The 19426-nt window shown below is 53.0% G+C and overlaps 6 protein-coding genes across 6 annotated transcripts; 3 read left to right on the top strand and 3 right to left on the bottom strand.

Moving 5' to 3' along the window:
* Positions 1 to 102: 102 nt before the first annotated feature.
* On the bottom strand, positions 103 to 2927 carry SEPMUDRAFT_150583 (glycosyltransferase family 32 protein). Its single transcript, XM_016906271.1, has 3 exons — positions 2575 to 2927; positions 773 to 2129; positions 103 to 711 (listed from the first exon to the last, which is right to left on the bottom strand). The coding sequence occupies exons 2-3, from the start codon at positions 1923 to 1925 to the stop codon at positions 665 to 667; spliced, it is 1200 nt and encodes a 399-aa protein (XP_016758613.1). The 5' UTR covers positions 1926 to 2129; positions 2575 to 2927; the 3' UTR covers positions 103 to 664.
* Positions 2137 to 4805, top strand: SEPMUDRAFT_157703 (uncharacterized protein; the record flags this gene model as incomplete). The annotated part of the gene is made up of 8 exons (XM_016907747.1): positions 2137 to 2609; positions 2779 to 3001; positions 3063 to 3175; positions 3432 to 3550; positions 3638 to 3755; positions 4171 to 4365; positions 4545 to 4731; positions 4753 to 4805. The coding sequence occupies exons 1-8, from the start codon at positions 2565 to 2567 to the stop codon at positions 4803 to 4805; spliced, it is 1053 nt and encodes a 350-aa protein (XP_016758612.1). The 5' UTR covers positions 2137 to 2564.
* Positions 4806 to 6705: 1900 nt separating this feature from the next.
* On the bottom strand, positions 6706 to 11162 carry SEPMUDRAFT_150582 (CNH-domain-containing protein). Its single transcript, XM_016906270.1, has 2 exons — positions 7534 to 11162; positions 6706 to 7477 (listed from the first exon to the last, which is right to left on the bottom strand). Exons 1-2 carry the CDS (start codon positions 11068 to 11070, stop codon positions 7382 to 7384), a joined length of 3633 nt encoding a protein of 1210 aa, XP_016758611.1. The 5' UTR covers positions 11071 to 11162; the 3' UTR covers positions 6706 to 7381.
* Positions 11163 to 11488: 326 nt separating this feature from the next.
* Positions 11489 to 12692, top strand: SEPMUDRAFT_150581 (V-type ATPase). Its single transcript, XM_016906269.1, has 5 exons — positions 11489 to 11707; positions 11763 to 11845; positions 11916 to 12113; positions 12169 to 12254; positions 12318 to 12692. The coding sequence occupies exons 1-5, from the start codon at positions 11614 to 11616 to the stop codon at positions 12358 to 12360; spliced, it is 504 nt and encodes a 167-aa protein (XP_016758610.1). The 5' UTR covers positions 11489 to 11613; the 3' UTR covers positions 12361 to 12692.
* Positions 12693 to 13019: 327 nt separating this feature from the next.
* SEPMUDRAFT_150580 (uncharacterized protein) lies at positions 13020 to 16928 on the top strand. Its single transcript, XM_016906268.1, has one exon. The coding sequence runs from the start codon at positions 13195 to 13197 to the stop codon at positions 16873 to 16875; it is 3681 nt and encodes a 1226-aa protein (XP_016758609.1). The 5' UTR covers positions 13020 to 13194; the 3' UTR covers positions 16876 to 16928.
* SEPMUDRAFT_89625 (FAD-oxidase_C-domain-containing protein) lies at positions 16917 to 18985 on the bottom strand. Its single transcript, XM_016910505.1, has 5 exons — positions 18887 to 18985; positions 18048 to 18820; positions 17860 to 17888; positions 17677 to 17789; positions 16917 to 17596 (listed from the first exon to the last, which is right to left on the bottom strand). The coding sequence occupies exons 1-5, from the start codon at positions 18893 to 18895 to the stop codon at positions 17123 to 17125; spliced, it is 1398 nt and encodes a 465-aa protein (XP_016758608.1). The 5' UTR covers positions 18896 to 18985; the 3' UTR covers positions 16917 to 17122.
* Between the last annotated feature and the right edge of the window lie 441 nt (positions 18986 to 19426).

The raw sequence follows: 19426 nt of genomic DNA, 5'->3' as shown, positions 1-19426 counted from the left end.
TGCATTCAATGTCTCTCTGTGTGTCTCTCTTTCTGATATGATCTGCTATATGATCTGCATGCAATAGCATGTCCGACAGAGGCCATGCCATGCCTTTTGGCATCTCTCTCTCTGTCTCTCTCTCTCCCCCCCTCCCCCCCCCCTCTCTCTCAATCTTCAAAAGATCTCTAAGAAACAGGCCGCCAAAATGCAGCAAGACGCCGCCGCTATGCCCATCCCATCCATTCATCCCATTTCAAGAAGCAAAAAGATGCAGAAAAAAGCAAAATCAAAAAGCGCGCCATTCAGCACTTGAATAGCGATGTATCAAGCAGAGAAAAAAACACCTGCAATGCTCATCATCATTCCCTGTGATTCTTCTATACCCTGTGGCCGAGGTGAAAAACTCGCGCCTGTTCTCGTGGTGCAGTCACGCAAATCCTGGGGCTGGTGGCCGTGTATATGTGCAAGCAGCAACTTGCCGCGCTTGCTCTCAAGCCGACTCTCTCTGACTTTCTATGTCCATGCACGTTCCTCGCACGTGTTGCTGGTCTGTGGTGAAATGCAGGCATGTTTACCGCGCGTGCGGCACGGTGTTCGGCATGCGATCGATCGCTTTGTGCTTTTGGCGAAAATCACGCGGTGATCCTAGCCATGGTGTCTATCTTAGCGTAAGGAGTAGTTCTCACTCTTTTTCGCCGATATGACGTTCGCTTTCGGGTTTCCAGGTGCCTAAATGTCACCAGTCAGTACAACCGAGATTACAGGGTTTGAGTGAGTGACGAGGGCATACCTTCGAACGTGTGATGCACGAATGCCATTGGATCATCGACATCTTTAGCTCCCATTTGGCCCACGCCAGGCGAGAAAGATGTAATTGGCAATACAACAACATCGCCCACCTTCTTCGCGGCTGTGATGCCGGTGAATTGTTGCCACGTAATGTTGCCTTTACTCGTGCTCATGTCGAAATAATCGGGGTTGTTGAAGAATTTAAAGATGGCATCGGTCCAGAGAGCGGGCCCTGTGAACTCGACCACACTGGCCGGTCCACTGATCGTGGTGTGTAGTTCGCCAGCCTTCTTTCTTCGGTGCACCTCTTCCGTGATAGTCGCGACGACATCAACGAGAACGGGGTGACCAGGCTTTGCCTGAATCGTCCATTGACAGAATTGAATGCGACGCGAGTACCAATCGTGCCAGTCTTCGCGATCGGGATCTGCTTCAATACCAACGACCAAGCCATAGGTGCTTCGCGACACCTCAGGCGGGACCCACTCGACAGCAGATTTCAGGGCCGTGGTATCGATGTCGGAGTAGATGCCACCCCTCGCCAGCAGAATGAGGTAGCGGAAGAAGTCTGCCTTCAGCACGGCTTCTGGGAGGGCTTCGTAGGCCTGCACGACTTCCGGGATACTCGCATAGAAGTGCTTAATCAGGTGCACGGCAACAGAGTCCGTGATGACTTCGTGCACAAAGCTGGGATGGAGTTCTGTCCATGATGCCTCCGCAGGTCGCCACTCCTCGTGGAACTCCCCTGAAGCGGGAGTTACCTTCCACGTTTGCCAAATGTATGCCGGGAATCGACTCTCTGCGTCGTATGGGAACGCGTACGCCAGCTGCTGTCGCAGCGGTTTCAGCTTAAGCTCTGACAAGGCGATTTGTGGCTTCGGCTTTTTCGAAAGTGCGACGCGACCTGCACTATCCCCCTTCCACGACTTCTCCGGTATGGCTGAAGCAACTGGCTTTGTGTTCGATGCATCGCCTTTTGCCGGCTCCGGCACAGCCTCGACGATCTTTCTATTGTCGGCGTGAGTGCCAGTCGGTTTGGGCGAATTGTTGATTCGGGGCGGGCTAGGTTGTCGGAGGCCGTGGGTATTCCGTAGAAGCAGGAAGCAGGTGAGTATGAGAGCAGCGACCGCAAGGGCACGCCGGAAGGTCAACATGGTCCTCGTGCGGGCGTCTCGGTGGTGAAGTCGACGAGGGAAAGGTAGCGAGAGTGGGTAGGTATCGAGAGGATTGGGCGAGTGGGAGCTTGGCAGCTTCTGTGCTGTGCAATTGTGGTTGTTGCCGGCAAGGCAGGTCCCAACTTTTTATCTCAGAGAACGGATGAAGCGTGGGAAGCTTCTTGGTGGTCCGGTGGTCGACACCCCTGCTATAAGGTATGGTCAATGTCCGCGCACGATAAGGCTGGGGACAGACGGTGTCTGTGCGGTGTGGATGGTGCATGTATATTTGTAGCGAGTGAGTGATGCGCCGCAATCATCGCAGTCCGACTACGGTCCGGAGTAATGTGGCTGCATGGAGGACGAAGGATGGAAGGGCGATGGTGGAGCAGGGAAGAAGGGGAGAAGGCTCAGGACCCTCAGGTACAGGTACTGTAGCTACCTTGGGTAGTAGGTACAAGTACCTTGGGCTAGCTGGCAGGGACGATGGATGTATTTTGGGATCAGGCGAGCACCAGTACCTCCGCTAGTTCTACCTGCTGAGCGCGTTTCCGACCCGTAGACGCCCACAACACGGAGGAGGAGGATGAGGATGCAGACAATAAGAAAGTGGTAGCTCGAGGCAAGCCGCCGACAACCATGGACGTACCTGTTGGGTGGGAGGATGAGGATGAGGATGTGGAGGTCTGTATGCGGATGCAGACGCGCCGGGCAGTCCAGAGAAGCGTGCAATCAATCGTTCTACTCATGCACTTGAGCCTCCACCAATCGTCGTCGTCGTCGTCGCCGTCGCCGAGTCCTGTCCTGTGGCCTCTCTGTCCCAAGATAGTTCTTCGCGTGTAACGTCCGGCAGAAAGGTAAGCTCGGTTGCCAGGCGGGCGAGAGCGGAGGCGCGTCAAAAGAAGAAGGCCATGGGGGAGAAAAAAGGCAGATCGGAAAGAAGAAGGGTGGAAGAGCGTGTGGACAGCGAGCTGGAGCAAGGAGAGAATATGAAGCTCAGCAGTGGTGTGGTGGTGGTGGTGATGATGAGAACAGGGGTGGGGATAAGGTGACGATTTGCGCGGTTTGGAGTGGTGGTATGCGCGTTTCATCAACTTTCAAAGAATGATGAATGAATGGGATCGGCCGGTTTCACAGGGGGCTGGTTCCGTGGTCACTGCGCAGTGGCTCCCCCTCGTTCGGGGGCCCATTCTACATGGAGCAAAGTGCAGTGCGTGGATGATGATAGTGTCGTCTGCCACGACTGGACGGTGCGTGACGAGTCCTCCTGTGCACACGCGGACCGCAGTAAGTGTCGTTCAGCGTTGCGCGCCGGTCCAGTCGCAGGCCGGCGAAGGAGAGGATCAGGCAGGTCAGGTCAGGTCGGTGACTCCAGTCTGTAGCTCCAGCCTCCTAGCATGAAATGATACCTAATCGCTGAGAGGCGCTACCTAATGTAATTGATTGTCCCGCCTGCATACTACGGTACATGTACACGACACAACGGGCAACGCCCTCCGCCAGTAGGAGGTGGTACACCAGGGTGACAGGGTCGAACCTATCCCCTATGGCGGTTTGGCGGGAGGTACACGCGGCGACTCCTACGCTACTGCTAGTTCTCCCACTCCCGCCTGCGATCAGCAACGGTAGTTCTGTCGGCCTCCCTTCCCTTTTCCCTTTTGCACTTTGCAGTGTAGTCCCACAAATGCCATTCATTACGGAGGGGGTTACAGGTTGACGAGATGGCACGCTTCAGACTATCCTCGTTTAACTACAGTACTCACGCCGGCTGCAGATAAATCTGTCACACTCTACGTCCGACAGTTCTGGTCCACAGCAAGGAACAGTAAGGTACACCTGAACTTCTAACTTCTTGTCGACAACTGCCACGCGGATGGCTGGACGATGCCGAAAACCCAAACTCAATTGCGCAATGTCCCTCAGACTCCCGTCCCTCTCCACCGTGAAGGATGACGTAGACGATGGTGCGCGGTGGGTGGTCCCAGGATGAGAAAGTGTACCGTAAAGGTCACCGAAAAGGTCACCTCGACCCAACCCGAGGATTCAGCGTAGAACGAGAGGACGTCTCATGAGCCGTGAAACGTGGACACAAACACCTGTCACACGCGACCGACTTTGTTGCCGACCTCTTTTGGTATGTCCACCCGTCGACACCACGACGAACAATGGAAGCAATCCTCCCTCCATGAGCGATGGGTGGGCAGGGCAGGGCAGGGCATCGGGCAGCTTCTGGAACGCAACGCAGGTGGACCACTACTCGGCCGCAGAAGCTTCCCACGACTCACCTCGTGCAGCACATGTCAATCCTACTGGTTTAATCGCATCGTCTTCTGTACCAACGTCTCCGTCGGCGATCGCGTTCGACGACACCCGCCATCGTGCTCACTCGACCACATCAATCCTCAATCCTGCACCGGTCAGCGATCACTCACTGGAGGAAGTATGTTTTGGTTTTGATTGGTTGACTCTGAAACACATTCCACGAGCAGAGAAAGACGATAAACATGATGAAGGTTCACAAAGATCTGGGGATCGGAGGTCTGCAAACCCAGCTTCGGGGAGCAAGCCCATGTTCCAATGGCGCCATTTTACCGCTAGAACTACATATGCACGTCTCAGATTTTCTTTACGATGCTTTTTTGTTTCGCCGTTGTTGACGAGATGTTGCATGCATGCATGCACTTTGACATACCTTATCTTTGGCTACACCTTGCGTGGCGGAGTCCTTCTTTATTCGTCACTTACGATCAACACAAACTCGACGTGCCCGCGTACATACCTTATACAGGTAATGTAGGTCAGGCAGGTAAGAACCGACCGATAACAGCACACGGCCTCCGGAAGGCCAAACACTACTACCTATATCCGGGACTCGCCTAAACAGCTCCAAACCGTAAAATGTTTTGCATGTGAATATGCCAAAGCGCTACCACTCTTCGTCAGGTGCAGTTGATTCTCAACAGAAAATAAATATAACTCACTACAGATATATCTACTCGTATACCCGGATCTTGATGCAGTTTATAGTAGATAAGGTATCTACCTCCTATATGAATTCTCGAACGGGCGTTGGAATCAAAGGCGCTGAAATCACTACCGACCTTACCTACTCAACGCATGGCTAGAACACCCGTTGGAAGTAGAGACTACAATGTACCGACGCTTCGCTACCTTACCTAAGGTACCTTACCTGACCAACGTACCTCCGGAATACTACCCAAGGGAGTTACAGTAGCTTGCAGAAACAGTCTCGGCTCCTCCTCTTCCTCCTCCTCCTCTAGGATCCTTCAGGACCTTCAGGAGCGACTCTTGGCAAAAGCGCAATAAGAAGTGCTGAAGTGGGGATTTCGTCTTCTTCGGTCTAATGAAAGCCTTCGCCCGAATTTATTCACGCACACGCTCTGATAACAACAATGAGATAAGGTAGTGGCGCTGTCTGACATTCTTCGTCTTACTGGTGGAATTTGGGGAATATTGGGAGCTGAGAATGAGCATAAGCATTACCTACCTATCTCAATCCTTCGCCGGTGAGATAAGGCAGGTCTCTCTCTCGAAGAATTGCTTTGTAAGGGTCTACTCTTACTACTATCCGTCCCGGACTTCAGCTCGCAGCCACAAAGTACTTCTGCTGCACGATTCCTCCATCTTACCTATCACGAACGGATTGCCGACGCGTACAATATCCGAAACAAATAGTCTCAAAGCCGGCAAGACAGTTCAGTTCGTATTACGAACGCGCGCGCGTCCTGTCAGGTACATGTACATGTATTTGGAAGACCTCGTTTTCTTTTTCTTTTTCTTTTTCTCTATACCTATATACAGACGGACAGATACATGTAATAATTCTAAAGAGGCGCGCGGCCGCGTCAGCAATTATTGATTCAGGTACCTTTTTACCCGGTAGGAGGTTTGAAGGTCAGGTAGGTACAATTATAGCACGAGCACGAGCACGTCGGGACACCTATGTACCTAATTATTGATAAGTCAGCAGAGACATAAAGTTCACGCGAAAATGCCCTGTACAAGGATCAATAGCGCGTTGGTCTGCAAGTATATAGTGCCTAAGGTACTTCAGGAAGTTGAGTAAGTTAGGTAGGTAAGGCAGGTACATGTACTAGGTAGTGCCATGAAAAACTAGTCTGGGCGAACTCACAGGTAGGTATAGGTAGATGTAGGTACCTATGTAGTCGCTCGCCGACCCTGACATCCGAGTTGCCTTTCCGGGTTACTTCACTTACATGTACTCCTAGGTAGATACATAATACGAAGAAGAATGTAGGTACCTAGTAAATACACCACCTGCAGTTACACCATCTACACTCGAAAAACGGAACGAGGAAAAAAAAAGAAAAGAAAAGAAAATGTACCTAGGTACCTTACCGTAGCTTCTTCGCTTTTGCCAATCGATGAATATATGTCTGGCCACATCAAGGCCAAGGCCCAAGGATGGACTTTTCAATCATCCTTGCCTTACCTAGCCAAAAGTAAAAAGCCGCCGAAATCGAAACACCTACCATACCATACCATACCTTACCTAGATGGTGGCTAGGTAAGGTACATAAGGAGGTATGCAAGCTACATGTATACAGAGCTACTGTACCTGAGGTAAGCCAGCAAAAAAGCGGGAAAGATAAACACGACGACGGATAGATGCATACCTTACATGTACCTGAGGTAGATGGGAAAGAAAAGGCGGGAAAGAAATATGAATCCCTACGGTACCTGAACTTTGGGCTCTGTAATAACAGGTTTATACCTACATGTACCCAGGTGAGGTAGGTAGGTACTGATTCAGAGTTGCTTGCATATGTACAGTACTCACTTACACACTCACACACCCGCTCCCGCTCCCGCTCCCACTCGCTCACTCACTCACTTACACCTACATGTAGGTACAGAGACACACACACAAGACCTTTCCCCCCTTTTCTCTCTCTACAAACACGAGGTCCATACCTCCTGCCTCTCTACCACCACCACCCTACTACCACTTGTCATTTCAATCCCTAATTTCAAATCATCTTCATCTTCATCCTCGTCCAATCACAGTCAGATGCATCAGAGAGAGATACATGTATATATACATATACATATACAACTTCTCTCCACATCGCGAACCCGCGCGTCCCCAACCCCCCCTCCCAGCCACCTCCCCAAAGGCCGCTTCCGCTGCGCCACCTGGTGTGGGAAGTGACGTGACACCGAGCGCGGAGAGTGTTTCACATCCATGCTCAACGCGTCGTAGGCAGGGGTATATATGTAATACAGAGTTCGAAGAACAGCAGCAGCAGCAACAACAACAATACGCCACAATGAGTGCCTCTCTGCATTCTTACTTGTGTGTGTTTGTGTGGTGCAAGAAAGTCTCTTTCTGATGCAAGCGCTTGCCCTGTCCTTTCGCCCGTGTGCGAACTCGTCTTCTCGCGCTTCGTAACCTCGTCCGCTTGCTCATTCGTCTACTTGATGGGAGCCGAAGGGGACTGCGGTCGGCCCCAGAAATCCAGCGAGGCGATGACATCGTCGCCGACTTCGTCTTCGTAGGCGAACAGGATCTGCATGCTGTGGTCAGTGGGAGTCGTGAACAGGATGCGTGCCATCGCAATCTTACCTCTCTCGTGCTCTGGTGCAGAAATCGGATGTTCTTGTGCGTTTGTATACACACCAGGCCGCCTGTGTCACTCTGCCGAATCTCGATGAATTCAGGTTCGAAAGCAAGAATGTACTTCTCGCCCCATGTTGCAAAGGCATTTGGTGAGCCTTCCCAGAGAATTTTCCAGTCGCCTCGAGCTCGCCATCCGTTCTTGTTGACATAGAACGAGAAATCATTGTAGCACAGCAAGAACTCGGAAGTGTTACGTTCAATGTAGATGGGCTTGACGTTCTCGCGACGTGCGACGAAGTCGAGAGACGTGTCCGCCTGGTCCAGAAGAGATTGCGTCTCGAGCGTTTCCAGCGAGACAATCTCAAAGCCCTTGGCACCGCCAACGCAAAGCTTGCTGCGAAGGAAGTGGATGCTGTTGCTCTCCATCGGAATATAGAATTCCTTGTAGGGCTTGAGCACTTCCTGGCCTCCGGCGAGCATCTTCGCAAAGCCAGACTTCTTCTTGCCCTTGGTCATCGAGTCCATGGGCTCAAAGACCTTGACTGTAGATGACAGGGAGCTAGACTTGACACAGCACACAAGGGTTTGGCCATTGCACATTCCCGCGTTGATGTAGTTGGCATGGCAGATCCGGCGTCCTCGCTTTGAGGGTGCCTGAGAGCTTTCATCTTCCAATGCTTCCAATGGAAAGCTGTACACGGCTTTATCCGCAAGCACAATGATGATCTGGTGTTGCTCCAGTACTTCCAACTGCGTCACCAGCTTGATGTCCAGCATTCGCCTGGGCTTCTGCGATGCGTCTTTGGGCTTCCGGTCGCAAATGTAGACTCCGAAGTCGGTACCAATGACGAGTTTCCTCCCGCCGTCAATAGGCCTGCAACAGTTGACTCGAACGGTGGCGTTGAAAAATCCTTCATTGAGCTTAGCCATTGTGAAGATCTTATGGCGTTCCGACAGCTTTTCTTTCTGGGTCATGATGTGCTCCATCCACTTCTCACGTTGCATTTGATTCGTACAGAAAAGGGTTAGTTCATAGCCGCCCTTGCCAAGTCCTTTGAATGTTATCGGATACCCTTGCTCGTTTGGAGGAGGCCGCGTGCCAACACGAGCAATGCCTGGAATCATGCTCGACGAGGGTCGCTTTGCAATGCCCATTTTTGGGAGCACGTAATCCATTTCCTTGATTTGAAGAAGCTCGAGCGGGATGGGCTTGCGGTAAACTCGAATTTCTTCTTTCTTGTTGACAGTCTTGACGCGCACAATGAGAACGGCATGATCGAAGAGGTAGGCTGTGACGTCGGCCTGCTCGGCGGTTGGTGTCTTCTTGAGATTACCCTTGTGGATCATTTGCCGGGTCTCCTCGGTCAGCTTCAAGTCCATGTGCGGGATGTTGCCCCATTTGAGCTGCGAGTTCAGTGTCATGAGATTGAAGTGGTTCTCTGCCTTGCCAGACTCCTCGTTGACTCTGCTCAAGAACTGCCGGATCTGCTCGATAGCCTTCGGAATGTCTCGAATGTCAGGATTGTTCTCGTCTGTGTTCTTGAGCACGTTGTCTAGAAGTAGCGGATACCTGGCCAGACGCGTCGTTGGCTTCGTCAGATACCCATTCAGCTCGAGCTTTCGAGACTCTTTCAGCCGTTCGGTCACCTCCGTGAAACGTGCGAACGTGGGATTTTGACCCTTCTCTTTTTCGAACTCGAACTTGCCGAATAGCTGATTGGCACCGTACCGGATGAAAGGATGAAATTGAGGCACATACTCCAGGAAAATGTCACCGACGTTCCTTACCACGGGATTCTGCTGTTGACGACGCGTCAGTGCTTGCGCCATCCGAGCATTAACAGCATGCACTTCTTGGCAGTTCGAGAATACTGTCCGAATGAATTTCTCGCGCCTGTGCTCGGGAATTGGTGAATGTTCAGGTTGCCTGAGGGGCTTGATCCAGAAGTCACGCAGATACTCCAGGTCCTTGACGAAGTCACGTTCGGTATACATCAGCTCGGAAATGACCTCTTGTCGCTTCTTCTCTCGATCACTAACACTGTCGGAGACTTCCTTCGAGACCGTATTGATCCATAGCTTCTGCTCATTGTCTGGTTCGTCGTGCAAACTTGATCGAGAGGTCTCTCGCTTCAAACCAGGCGTGATCTTCATGTTCAGACGCTGCTGCTGTTCCAAGCGACGGGGACAGGCAATCGAGTAACAGAGATTATCCCGGTTACATGTTGGCGAGTAGCACTCTGTCAGGAGTGTGAAAACACCATTGACCTCGGGTGCCTCCTCGTTGATAGTCTCTTTGAACTGATACACTTCGTTGGGGGAGTCTCGAAGCCTGTGCGCATATGTGACTTCATGAAAGAACCTCTGCGCGTCCAGGGAGCGGCCCAGAAGAAGAGCCAAGTTGCGGTCCGATGTTCTTATCACATACGCGATCAGCTCGACGGCTTCAAACCCCGTGAAGGCATTCTTGTACTCCAATCCGTCCTTCCACTGATCTCTCAATGGCACTCTTTCACGGAACGCTGCTGCCACATTCGACAGAAGTGCCCCGTACACAAGCGATGGTCTCTTCTGCGCAACCATTGTGCCAGTCCGCTGACTATCCGACCGTGGCAGGCTTCCCTGCCGATTGGGCTCATTCGGCGATACTGCTGTGGACGCCATCGACATGGTCCGAGAACCTTGGGTGGTATGGCTGCTGCTACTAGAATGTCGTCCGTTACCCTGGAATCCATTTCGCGGATCTATGCCATGACCGTTTGTGATGGTAGAGCCGCTGATTTCTGTACCGCCAGACTCTCGCCTTCTCGCCGGTATTCTCCTCCCACTCCCCGTTTGTGAAAAGTCCGCATCCCGGCTGTACGATGACATCGACATGGTCCGCTCGTCCTGAGGTCTATCCGGCACGACTCTCCCTTGCGCTGTTGTCCTTGCTGGGTGCTGATTCATATATGGCTGTTGGCGGAAGGCCTGGGCAGGAGCAGCCTGATAGCTACCACCCGGTGGCTGGTACATAGGCCTCGGCACTGATGCGAGCGACTGTGTGCGAAACGAGTCGGTGTTGAGCGCGGGGCCTGGTAGACCAGGCCGTCCAGTGAACGAGCGCTGGCCCGGGGGAGGGGGACCGCGCGGATCCAGTCGTTGCGGCTGACCGTATGGAACCCGATCGGGGCGGATGGGCTGCGGGAGGTTTTGCACTGGCGGACGTCGTTGCTGCGCAGCCTGTCCATTCATGCCATAAGGCAGCTGCCCATTCGCGCTGCCGTCTGAAGATCCCGGAGGTCGCGGGTAGCCGTTGGGCTGCTGCCCGGGCCTGACCGGTGGTGCTCGCGGCATGTACTGCTGCGGAGGCCCCGACATGGTATTGCTTCGATCTTGCGGAGGGAGGGGGCTGCTCCCGGTCATGGTCTGGCTGCGTCCACCCGGAGGCGCGCTGCCAAAGATATTGCTGAAGGCTGCATCTCGTTGATTGCTGCTCGCGGGATTGATGTCGGCTGGCGAGTTGCGAGCGTAGTGGCGGCCTTGCGGGGGCTGGTAGGACATGGCGACGGCAGAATGGGTGGTGGCGGTGGTGGTTTCGCTGCTAGCGGCCCATCTGGGGCCTACCTCGTTGTCGCAGAGACCACGGAACGTCGATGGTGTGGATGGGTGGGTGGGGGGTTGGTGCGGTGGACGAAGTCGCGGATTGGCAAGCTTCGAGCGTGACTTGCTCCTGTCCAGTCTGCGGCTGGGCCTTTTCCTCAGGAACAATGAGGTGCACCAGATGTGAGTGAATGGATATTGTGTACGGTCAGATAGCAGAGTACTAGTCTTTCAGCTTGTTTCATTGCTGGAGTCTCCTCGCTTGTGAACGAAGAGGTGGAACCGCGGGAGCGTGCCAAGCCTCTGTCATGCATGCCCAAGGGCCTACCTGACCTGACGCTCATTCACAGTACATGTACATGTAGTCCACAGGCGCATCGTCACACTGCTACAGCCACCACCACCACCACTTTCACCGCCATCACTGTCACCGTCACCAGAATCCCGATACTGCTCACCGCGAGCTCGATAACACGATCCCTGAGCTCATCGAGCAGCTTCACCATGGCGGACCTCGTAGGATCATCGTCCGAATACACGCCCAAGTTCGCGCCGTTTCTGGGCATGGGCGGCATCGCTTTTGCCATGATCTTTGGATGTACGGACATTGCGTGATAGTTGTGGCATTCATGTGGAGACTAAGACATCGGCAGGCATGGGCGCAGCATATGGAACGGCCAAATCAGGCATTGGAATTGCGAATGTTGGTGTTTTCAGACCGGACCTGATCATGAAGGTATGAGGAAGCCTGCAGGACAAGCTATAAGCATCTGGCGATGGAGCAATCTTGCTGATCACCATAGCAGTCTCTGATCCCAGTGGTCATGTCGGGAATCATCGCCGTGTACGCGCTTGTGGTAGCAGTGTTAATAGCGGGCAACATGAAAGCGCCACCGGGACAGCATTACAGCTTATACAACGGGTGTATGCATCTAGCCTGCGGCCTGTCAGTCGGCTTGACAGGATTAGCAGCAGGCTATGCGATAGGAATAGTGGGCGATTCTGTATGTCGTGGTGGTATAATCAATTGAGGACTTGAGAACTGACGGTGGATGGCAGGGAGTACGCGCGTACATGCAACAGTCACGGATTTTTGTCGGAATGGTGCTCATTCTCATCTTCGGCGAAGTGCTGGGACTTTACGGGTATGTCTACGTTTTCTCTGTCTTTGGTCGGTGGACATGAAGACGACTAACTCCCTGCAACAGCTTGATTGTGGCGCTCATCTTGAACACGAGAGCGGCTGGTTAGGGCATTGGTGACTACTATCCTTTCGCCTCACGTATGCGCCTGGGTCCTATATCGCATGATGAGATGGCTCGCGTGGCATCTCTGCCTACAGCCAGGAGGCAGCAAGAAATATGTGAAACCAGTTGGTAATTGGGATACCCTTCACATAATCGGCCGCTAGCCACAGTACATGTACACATATCAGACAGGAACGAGAGTTGCGACAGGCAGCTAGATACAGTACTGTCAATTTTGCAGTCTCCGATTTGTTCTTAGTATAAGCCAGCGTGGCGCAAAGGTTAGGGAGACATTGTATGAATGAGCAGAACGAATGGCCTTCCCACCGCGATCTGTCTCTTGCTGTGAGTCTCGCCAGGCATACACGGTGGTCGGCTTGATGGCAGAAGTATCGAAATATTCTAGGTTGTTGTCATTGTTCCCGAGTGATTCAGGGGTGAGCGCCTGGTATTTAGTGCTTGAGGTCAACCGGGGATCCACAGCTAGAACTCAGGCAGTCGGGTAGTCGAGGCGTGGCGAGGCGTGGCGTAGCGGTCGTGCAGATCGGTCGTGTGGCTGGTCCCAAGGCAACAGCGTTTGGGCTGGGGGGACAACCGAAGGCTCCAGCATACTCTCTCTACTTGACTTCTACCACCTGGCATTTGCATCTCAGAACATGCCGTCTGTTTCTTCACACGCCAAATTGGGCCACAGGAGTACCGCCGGTGACAGACACCATTGAGAGCGGCGAGCATTATTACCTACTTACCTAGCATTACTTCTCGCTGGTTTCCGCTGCCCAGCATCAGCTTTGCGACGGCGATGCGACGACTCTCTTGATGAGACTCGTCAGCGACCATGGAAGGATACCGGCCCGCACACCCCATACTACCACGACCAGCACGATTGTCCCGGCTGTACGCGGACGCGAAGAAGAGTGCGCTTGCCAGTCTGCAGGTGCAGTCGACTGCGCATGCTCAATTCGCCTCTCTGCATCGGAAGTATCGCATTCAGAAGGATCGCCTGATTACCTGGGGCTTGGAGTGGACCGACGCGGGCTCGACGGGCGACGAGAAAGATCCCAAGATCGACGAGTCTGTGGCGAAGGCTGGCCTTACCGAGACTGTCGAAAGCGTGCTCACCAACATCCACGAAGTCACTGAGGAGGCAGAGAGGATCAAGTCAGCAAGCGTACCACTGGCCAAGGAAGGCGAGGCTTACCCCCAGAAAGCGGCAGTATTCGACGAAGCGCGATATGAGGATCTCTTGAAAGATCTGACGACTTCGATCGACATCCTCTACGACCTGACGATATCACGACGAGCACTTGCGCGCGGCGAACATCCTCGATTCGATACCGTTTCACAGCAGAGTACGGCCAATGCGCTTAGGGAAGATCGTAAGGCCATCTATGGCGTACAGTCGTTCGCTTCTTCCGAGACGACACTCGTGAATCCCTCCTTTTCCAAACCCTTTCTCTCACCTTATGCTGGCTTGCCAGCTCGGATCGAGGCGTCTGCTTTGAGGCTCCCAGCAGAGGGTCCCCCTCCCTATGAGGCTGTCGGAGTGCCATCTACAACTCGCATGGTAGCGCTGCTGGTTCGCAAGAACGTCTCATCCACTATACAGAATGCGCTTGCCAACAGCGTCGCTCCCGAAGTTCCAGTGCTGGTGGAATATGCCAACTACGACGCGACTTACCGACACACTGGGGTACCGCCACCTCTGCAACGGCTTGAAGCACTGGCCTCCCGTTTCCAGCCTATGCGAGCAGAATCGCAAACCAACCTGAGTCTACTTGGCTATTTCGAAGATGGAGACCAACCCCGAATCGGTCTGGTGTATGACCTGCCATACTCTACACAGAATAGGTTGCAAGCTGGTGGCCCTGGCGAGCTACTTGCGCCGCTCAGCCTACTCAAGTTGGTCCAGAAAGGCAATAAAGCTCAAAGCTCCGCGACAGAGATGGCAGCACCAGCACTGGAACACCGCTTTCGCATGGCCTTGCGACTGACCGAGCAGTTGCATTCTCTGCATGCTCGCGAACTGGCGCACGGGAACATTAACAGTAGTAGTGTCATGTTTACCACTACTGCTAATGAGTCGGAGACTGACTGGGTGGAGCAACTTCGAAAACCTCTATGGGCCTCATTTGACCTCTTCTCCAAGTGCAACATTGATGGGGTCCCACTGTCAAGCCAGTTGAATGTGTACAGGCATCCTTTAGACGAGCCTAGCAGTACCCATCGAGGTTTCCCTATCGACATGAAATATGATATCTATGGACTTGGTCTCATCCTGCTTGAAATTGGATTATGGACTCCTATTGGTGACTTGTACAAGCCCAAGTACACTTTAGCTGATTTCAAACTGCGAATTGAGAAGATCTGGATACCCAAGTTGGGCGCCAAATGTGGATCTGCATACATGCGCGCGGTGGAGACGTGCCTGCGTCTCTCTGACGATACGGACACCGCAAGGCTCACTGCGGAAGGGGTGTATGGCCTGTTGCTCCAATTCTTGAAGAGGTGCTGTTTGTTGGACGATGTTGGCTCGTCTACGGAACTGATCCCGGCAGCGGAGTTGATGTCAGAGCCAGTGTCACCGGCGCAGCCATCCCGGTCGATCAAGCGAAGGGGCATCCGACGTCCATCGGAAGTGAGTTCATTGGCGAGGCAAGTATCCGAGCCGGCATCTCTATCTATCAAGTCTGCTGTGGCGCCGCAACGGTATAGCACACTATCTTCGGCAAACGCTACGCGTCGGCAGCCAGCCGCCAATGTGCTTGATGCTCCTGTCCGAACTGAACAAACATCCACCCGTGGACGCGCGAGGCCACATCCATCGATGCACGACTTTAAGCGTCGTGTGACGTTGATACAAACACGCTGGAGAGCATGTAAAGCTGCTCAGAAAGCCCGCGAGGCTAATGCACAAGAGGAAGACGCGAAGGCCGGACGTCATGCCAAATCGAATCGTGAAGAGTTCCTTGACGTGGCCCTGCCTCAGCATATTCTTGATCATTGGCAGAGCACCATGTGCTACCAAGTCCTCACGCTGGCAGAGAAAGCACTGAAGGGATTGGCGGAGTCTAGCTCCATCCGACTGGCACCGTACGGCGAATCAAGAGAGACAGCGCGACCAACCATCATTATCGGCTGCAGATCGACCTCGAAGGTTAAGCACTGTCTCAAACGTCATCTCAAGTACGATCCGACCATCTATGATATTCGCGTGAAAAAGGAGGTCATCAAGCGATGCCGAAAGTCGAGGAAAGAGCGCGCACTCTCTGACGCGAACAATCCTCACCGAAGCATCGCACCTTGGCGCGACCCGAATGTGGAGAAAGCTGCCAACCCTGATTATCAAGTCCAGCCTATGTGTGGCGCATCAATCGGCGCCTATCGATATGATGAGCATCTGCCACCGGTATCATTTGGTGGCGTTGTGCTCGTTGATGGTCGACCGTTTGGCATGAGCGTCCATCACATGCTTGAACCTGAAGAGGACTCTGACGACGACGCTGATGTTGAAGACGATGCTGAAGGTGGTGCCGAGGATGAGTCGGAAACCTCCAGCCTGGGTAGCTCTGAAGGCTCCGATGATGAAGACGATTTGAGCACGGTGCGTCCGCCATCAGCGCACTCTTCCGACGAGATGCCGCTCGCTGTGAACGACGACGAGGGGGACTGTCCGGGTATTGTGCCTGGCGACCTGGAGGAAATTGCCATCACTCAACCAGCACTCGACGATGCTATCGACCTTGATCTGCACGCCGAAGAAGACGATGACGACGAGGCCGACTGCGGCATTGATGAAGATCACCTATTGTCCTATCGCCTTGGACAAATTCATGCTTCTTCTGGCCTGCGGCGAACCGCCCAAACTCTCGAAGGTGGCTTCAAGAGTATCAGCCAGTCTCTGCCACAAGAGATCGACTGGGCACTATTTGAACTTGTTCCTCCTCGTGTACAGCCATACAATGTGATCAGAGGTGGCAAACGATATTGTAAAGGTCGTGGTGATCGCAAAGGAAATTCATTCCCCTGCTCTGTGCGAACCAGTGACGACTTGGCTTGTGCCAAGGTACACTGTCTGGGTCGTACTAGCGGGCTTGCTCATGGTATCATTTCCAGCACCATGGAGTTGGTCAAGATCCATGGCAGGAGTACATACTCGGCTAGCTGGACGGTCGCAGGCAACTTCGGAGTGGGTGGTGATTCTGGTGCATGGGTGATCAGCAACGACGACGGCAGAGTGTGCGGGCACGTTCTCGCATCTCGTGCTGGGCGCACGTACATCTGTCCAATGGATCTGCTGCTCGAAGACATCAGGACTACACTGAATGCAAACGAGGTGACACTTCCCGTGCTCACCGAACCTATTAGCAGCCGGCCTGCAAGCAGTAAAGATTCGCCTACGGAGCAGTGCATGACGGAAGCATTGAACAATTTGAAACTCACGCTTGCCGAAGCAGACGGAGGCGTTGCCATTCCCGTTGGAGCGAGTTCTGGCAGCATGACTATTGAGCCTGTTTGATGAAGGAGAAGGAAAGGAAGCGCAGATACCCCATGATTTTTACACATTTAGACTGATTGTATAGATACAATATGATATCATATGTTCTTTTTTCACATCTCCATTGAAACGCACTCACCCCGTCTCAGCGCCTCACTACCATAAGCAAGCCCCAGCAGCATGCATCCTCTTCTACTATCATGCTCTCGAAAGGCACTATACAGTACTTACCTCACTCTCAGGTATGTACTACATATATACAGCTTCTTCACGATAAATCAAACACCTTCCCCGGATTCATAATCCCCTTCCCATCCACCGCCCTCTTCACCCTCCTCATCACATCCACCACTTCCCCTCCAACTTCCTCTTCCAACCCTTCTTTCTTCCCAATCCCAATCGCATGTTCCCCACTTACCGTCCCCTCCATCTCCAACGCGCGCCGCATCATCTGCTTGACGACTTTGCCCACCGCAGCCGTTTGCTCCGCATCGCGCGGATCGTAGAGAATCGCTGTGTGGAAATTCGCGTCCCCGACGTGGCCTATAATGGATGCGAAGAGGTTTAGTTGCGAGCAGTCTTGTTTGGTTAGTGTAATGAGGTTTGCGAGCTGGGAGAGGGGGACGGCGACGTCTGTGGACCAGATTTCGGTTCCTGGGGGCCGGGTGTTGAGCATGGTGAAGAGGGCTTCTTTGCGGGCGGCCCAGAGGGAGGTTTTTTCGAGGGGGGTTTTGGCGAAGATCTGTTGGGGGGTGACGATTGTTGTTATTATTAATGATTGGGAGAGGAGGTTGATGTGGGTTTTTTTGGGAGTGTACTTACAAAGTCTCGCGGGTTGTGTGGTTTCATGAGTTGCGAGACTCGCTTGATATCGCTCTTGATGGCATCTGTGGTACCGGAAAATTTCAGAAAGAGAGTCGGTTCCTCCAGCCACTCTGTTTGCCATTAGTACTCATCACTCCATCGCAGGGTGTGTGTGTGTGTGGTGATAAGGTATGGGCGTACTTCTCTTCTTGACAGATGCGCTGCCATGTCTGAGTTCAGCAGCAGGTTTGAAGGGTCAGCAAATATCTCTACCTAAAAGTGCGATCCTGTTTCGACAATGTCTGTCTTCGAGCTCAGCGCCACAGAAGAGCGTGAGCTCTGGGAAACATCGTACATGGGAATCATTTCTGCCCTATCACTTCACTAACCTGTTCACAATTTGCATTTGTAGATCGTCCATCAGTTCGAGTGCCGCAAGTTGAATACCAGACCTGATAATACTGGATGCCGCTGTTGCAGCCTCTTTGATCGTGGGAAAGCTCACAATGGCTACACTTGTATCTTCCGGAATGGGAGCAAGCTTCAGCGTGACCTCAGTCACCAGCCCCAGCGTGCCCTCGGCGCCGACGAAGAGAGAAGTGAGATTATAGCCTGCCGAAGTCTTCCTCGGCCTTCGTCTGGTCTTAATGATGGTCCCATCCGCAAGAACGACTGTGAGATTGACGACCCAGTCTTTCATCGTACCGTAACGCATCGCGTTCGTGCCGGAGCAGTTGGTGGACACCATGCCTCCGATCTGCGCAGTAGGCGAAGGATCCAGAGGCAAGAAGAGGCCACTTGCAGCGATTTGGTTGTTGAGATCGACCCAATTGACACCAGGCTGTACAGTGACGTCCATGTCTTCGGGTCTAAAGGCAATGACCTGATCCATCAGACTGAAATCCACACAGATGCCTGAATGTGGCGAGGAAAAGTTGCCTTCCACGCTGGACCCGGCGCCGAAAGGTACGATGGGCACTTTGTACTTGTTGCACATCTGAGCAATTGTCACCACGTCGTTCGTGCTCTTGGGATACACCACGGCCACGGGGCGCACTGCAGTGTTGCTCGTCGACCACTCCGAATGGCCATGATGCTCGATCACGTCTTCATCGAAGCTGACCGCATCTTGTCCTAGGGCTTCGGCCAGCTCCTTTGCAGCCTGTACTCATGGTGAGCGGGCATCCAGCACGTAATTAAATCATCATGAGATCGTTTTTCCACTGACTTTTAGCATCTGTGGGCGATCCGCATAAGAAATCTTGTTTGGGAGAGTCCTGAAGGTAAAGGAGGCGGCGAAGATGGCGGCAGAGAGGCCAATTCCAAAGACAGCTCCTGAAAACCAACTTGGAGGTGCCTTGGTTTCTGCATGTGTGGCTTGTGTGGATGTCGAAGCAGTTCTACGAGGCCGCGGGATGTGCTTGCTCTGCACGCTCTGTCTTGCAGTGCCCAGCGGGCGTCGAGTCCACGAGGTGATCAAGCGCGAACAAGGCCATCGTGGTGGCATGCTGGAGAAGTCGGTTTGTTCCACGTAGAATAATAAGGTGTTACTGAGTCTGTACCTCTCGATTGGAATAATCGCGCATATCGAATGGTTGTGACGGATTTTAGATCGCCAGATTGGACCCCCAGCTGGTCGCGCGAGTCATTCACAATTGGTGGAAAACCAGATGTATCACAGCAACATCTTAGAATCCCACCCTCATGATACAGTAGCTGGTTATGGTCACGCTACCGTACTGCGCGCTATCATTACGAGACAAGACAC

The sequence above is a fragment of the Sphaerulina musiva genome (genome assembly GCF_000320565.1).
Source record: "Sphaerulina musiva SO2202 unplaced genomic scaffold SEPMUscaffold_8, whole genome shotgun sequence".
NCBI classification, from domain to species: domain Eukaryota; kingdom Fungi; phylum Ascomycota; class Dothideomycetes; order Mycosphaerellales; family Mycosphaerellaceae; genus Sphaerulina; species Sphaerulina musiva.
This window is presented reverse-complemented; position numbering and strand designations above follow the sequence as displayed.

Bases quoted from the DNA above. Each gene is read 5' to 3' on its own strand.
- SEPMUDRAFT_150583 (XM_016906271.1), bottom strand. From the start codon at position 1,925: ATGTTGACCTTCCGGCGTGCCCTTGCGGTCGCTGCTCTCATACTCACC. The intron at 712-772 runs GTATGCCCTCGT...GGTGACATTTAG, and splicing joins CGTGCATCACACGTTCGAAG to GCACCTGGAAACCCGAAAGC.
- SEPMUDRAFT_150582 (XM_016906270.1), bottom strand. From the start codon at position 11,070: ATGTCCTACCAGCCCCCGCAAGGCCGCCACTACGCTCGCAACTCGCCA. The intron at 7,478-7,533 runs GTAAGATTGCGA...CACAGCATGCAG, and splicing joins TGCACCAGAGCACGAGAGAG to ATCCTGTTCGCCTACGAAGA.
- SEPMUDRAFT_150581 (XM_016906269.1), top strand. From the start codon at position 11,614: ATGGCGGACCTCGTAGGATCATCGTCCGAATACACGCCCAAGTTCGCG. The intron at 11,846-11,915 runs GTATGAGGAAGC...TCACCATAGCAG, and splicing joins GACCGGACCTGATCATGAAG to TCTCTGATCCCAGTGGTCAT. The intron at 12,255-12,317 runs GTATGTCTACGT...TCCCTGCAACAG, and splicing joins GAAGTGCTGGGACTTTACGG to CTTGATTGTGGCGCTCATCT.
- SEPMUDRAFT_150580 (XM_016906268.1), top strand. From the start codon at position 13,195: ATGGAAGGATACCGGCCCGCACACCCCATACTACCACGACCAGCACGA.
- SEPMUDRAFT_89625 (XM_016910505.1), bottom strand. The intron at 17,889-18,047 runs GTTAGTGAAGTG...TGCTGAACTCAG, and splicing joins CAAATGCAAATTGTGAACAG to ACATGGCAGCGCATCTGTCA. The intron at 17,597-17,676 runs GTAAGTACACTC...ACCCCCCAACAG, and splicing joins CACACAACCCGCGAGACTTT to ATCTTCGCCAAAACCCCCCT.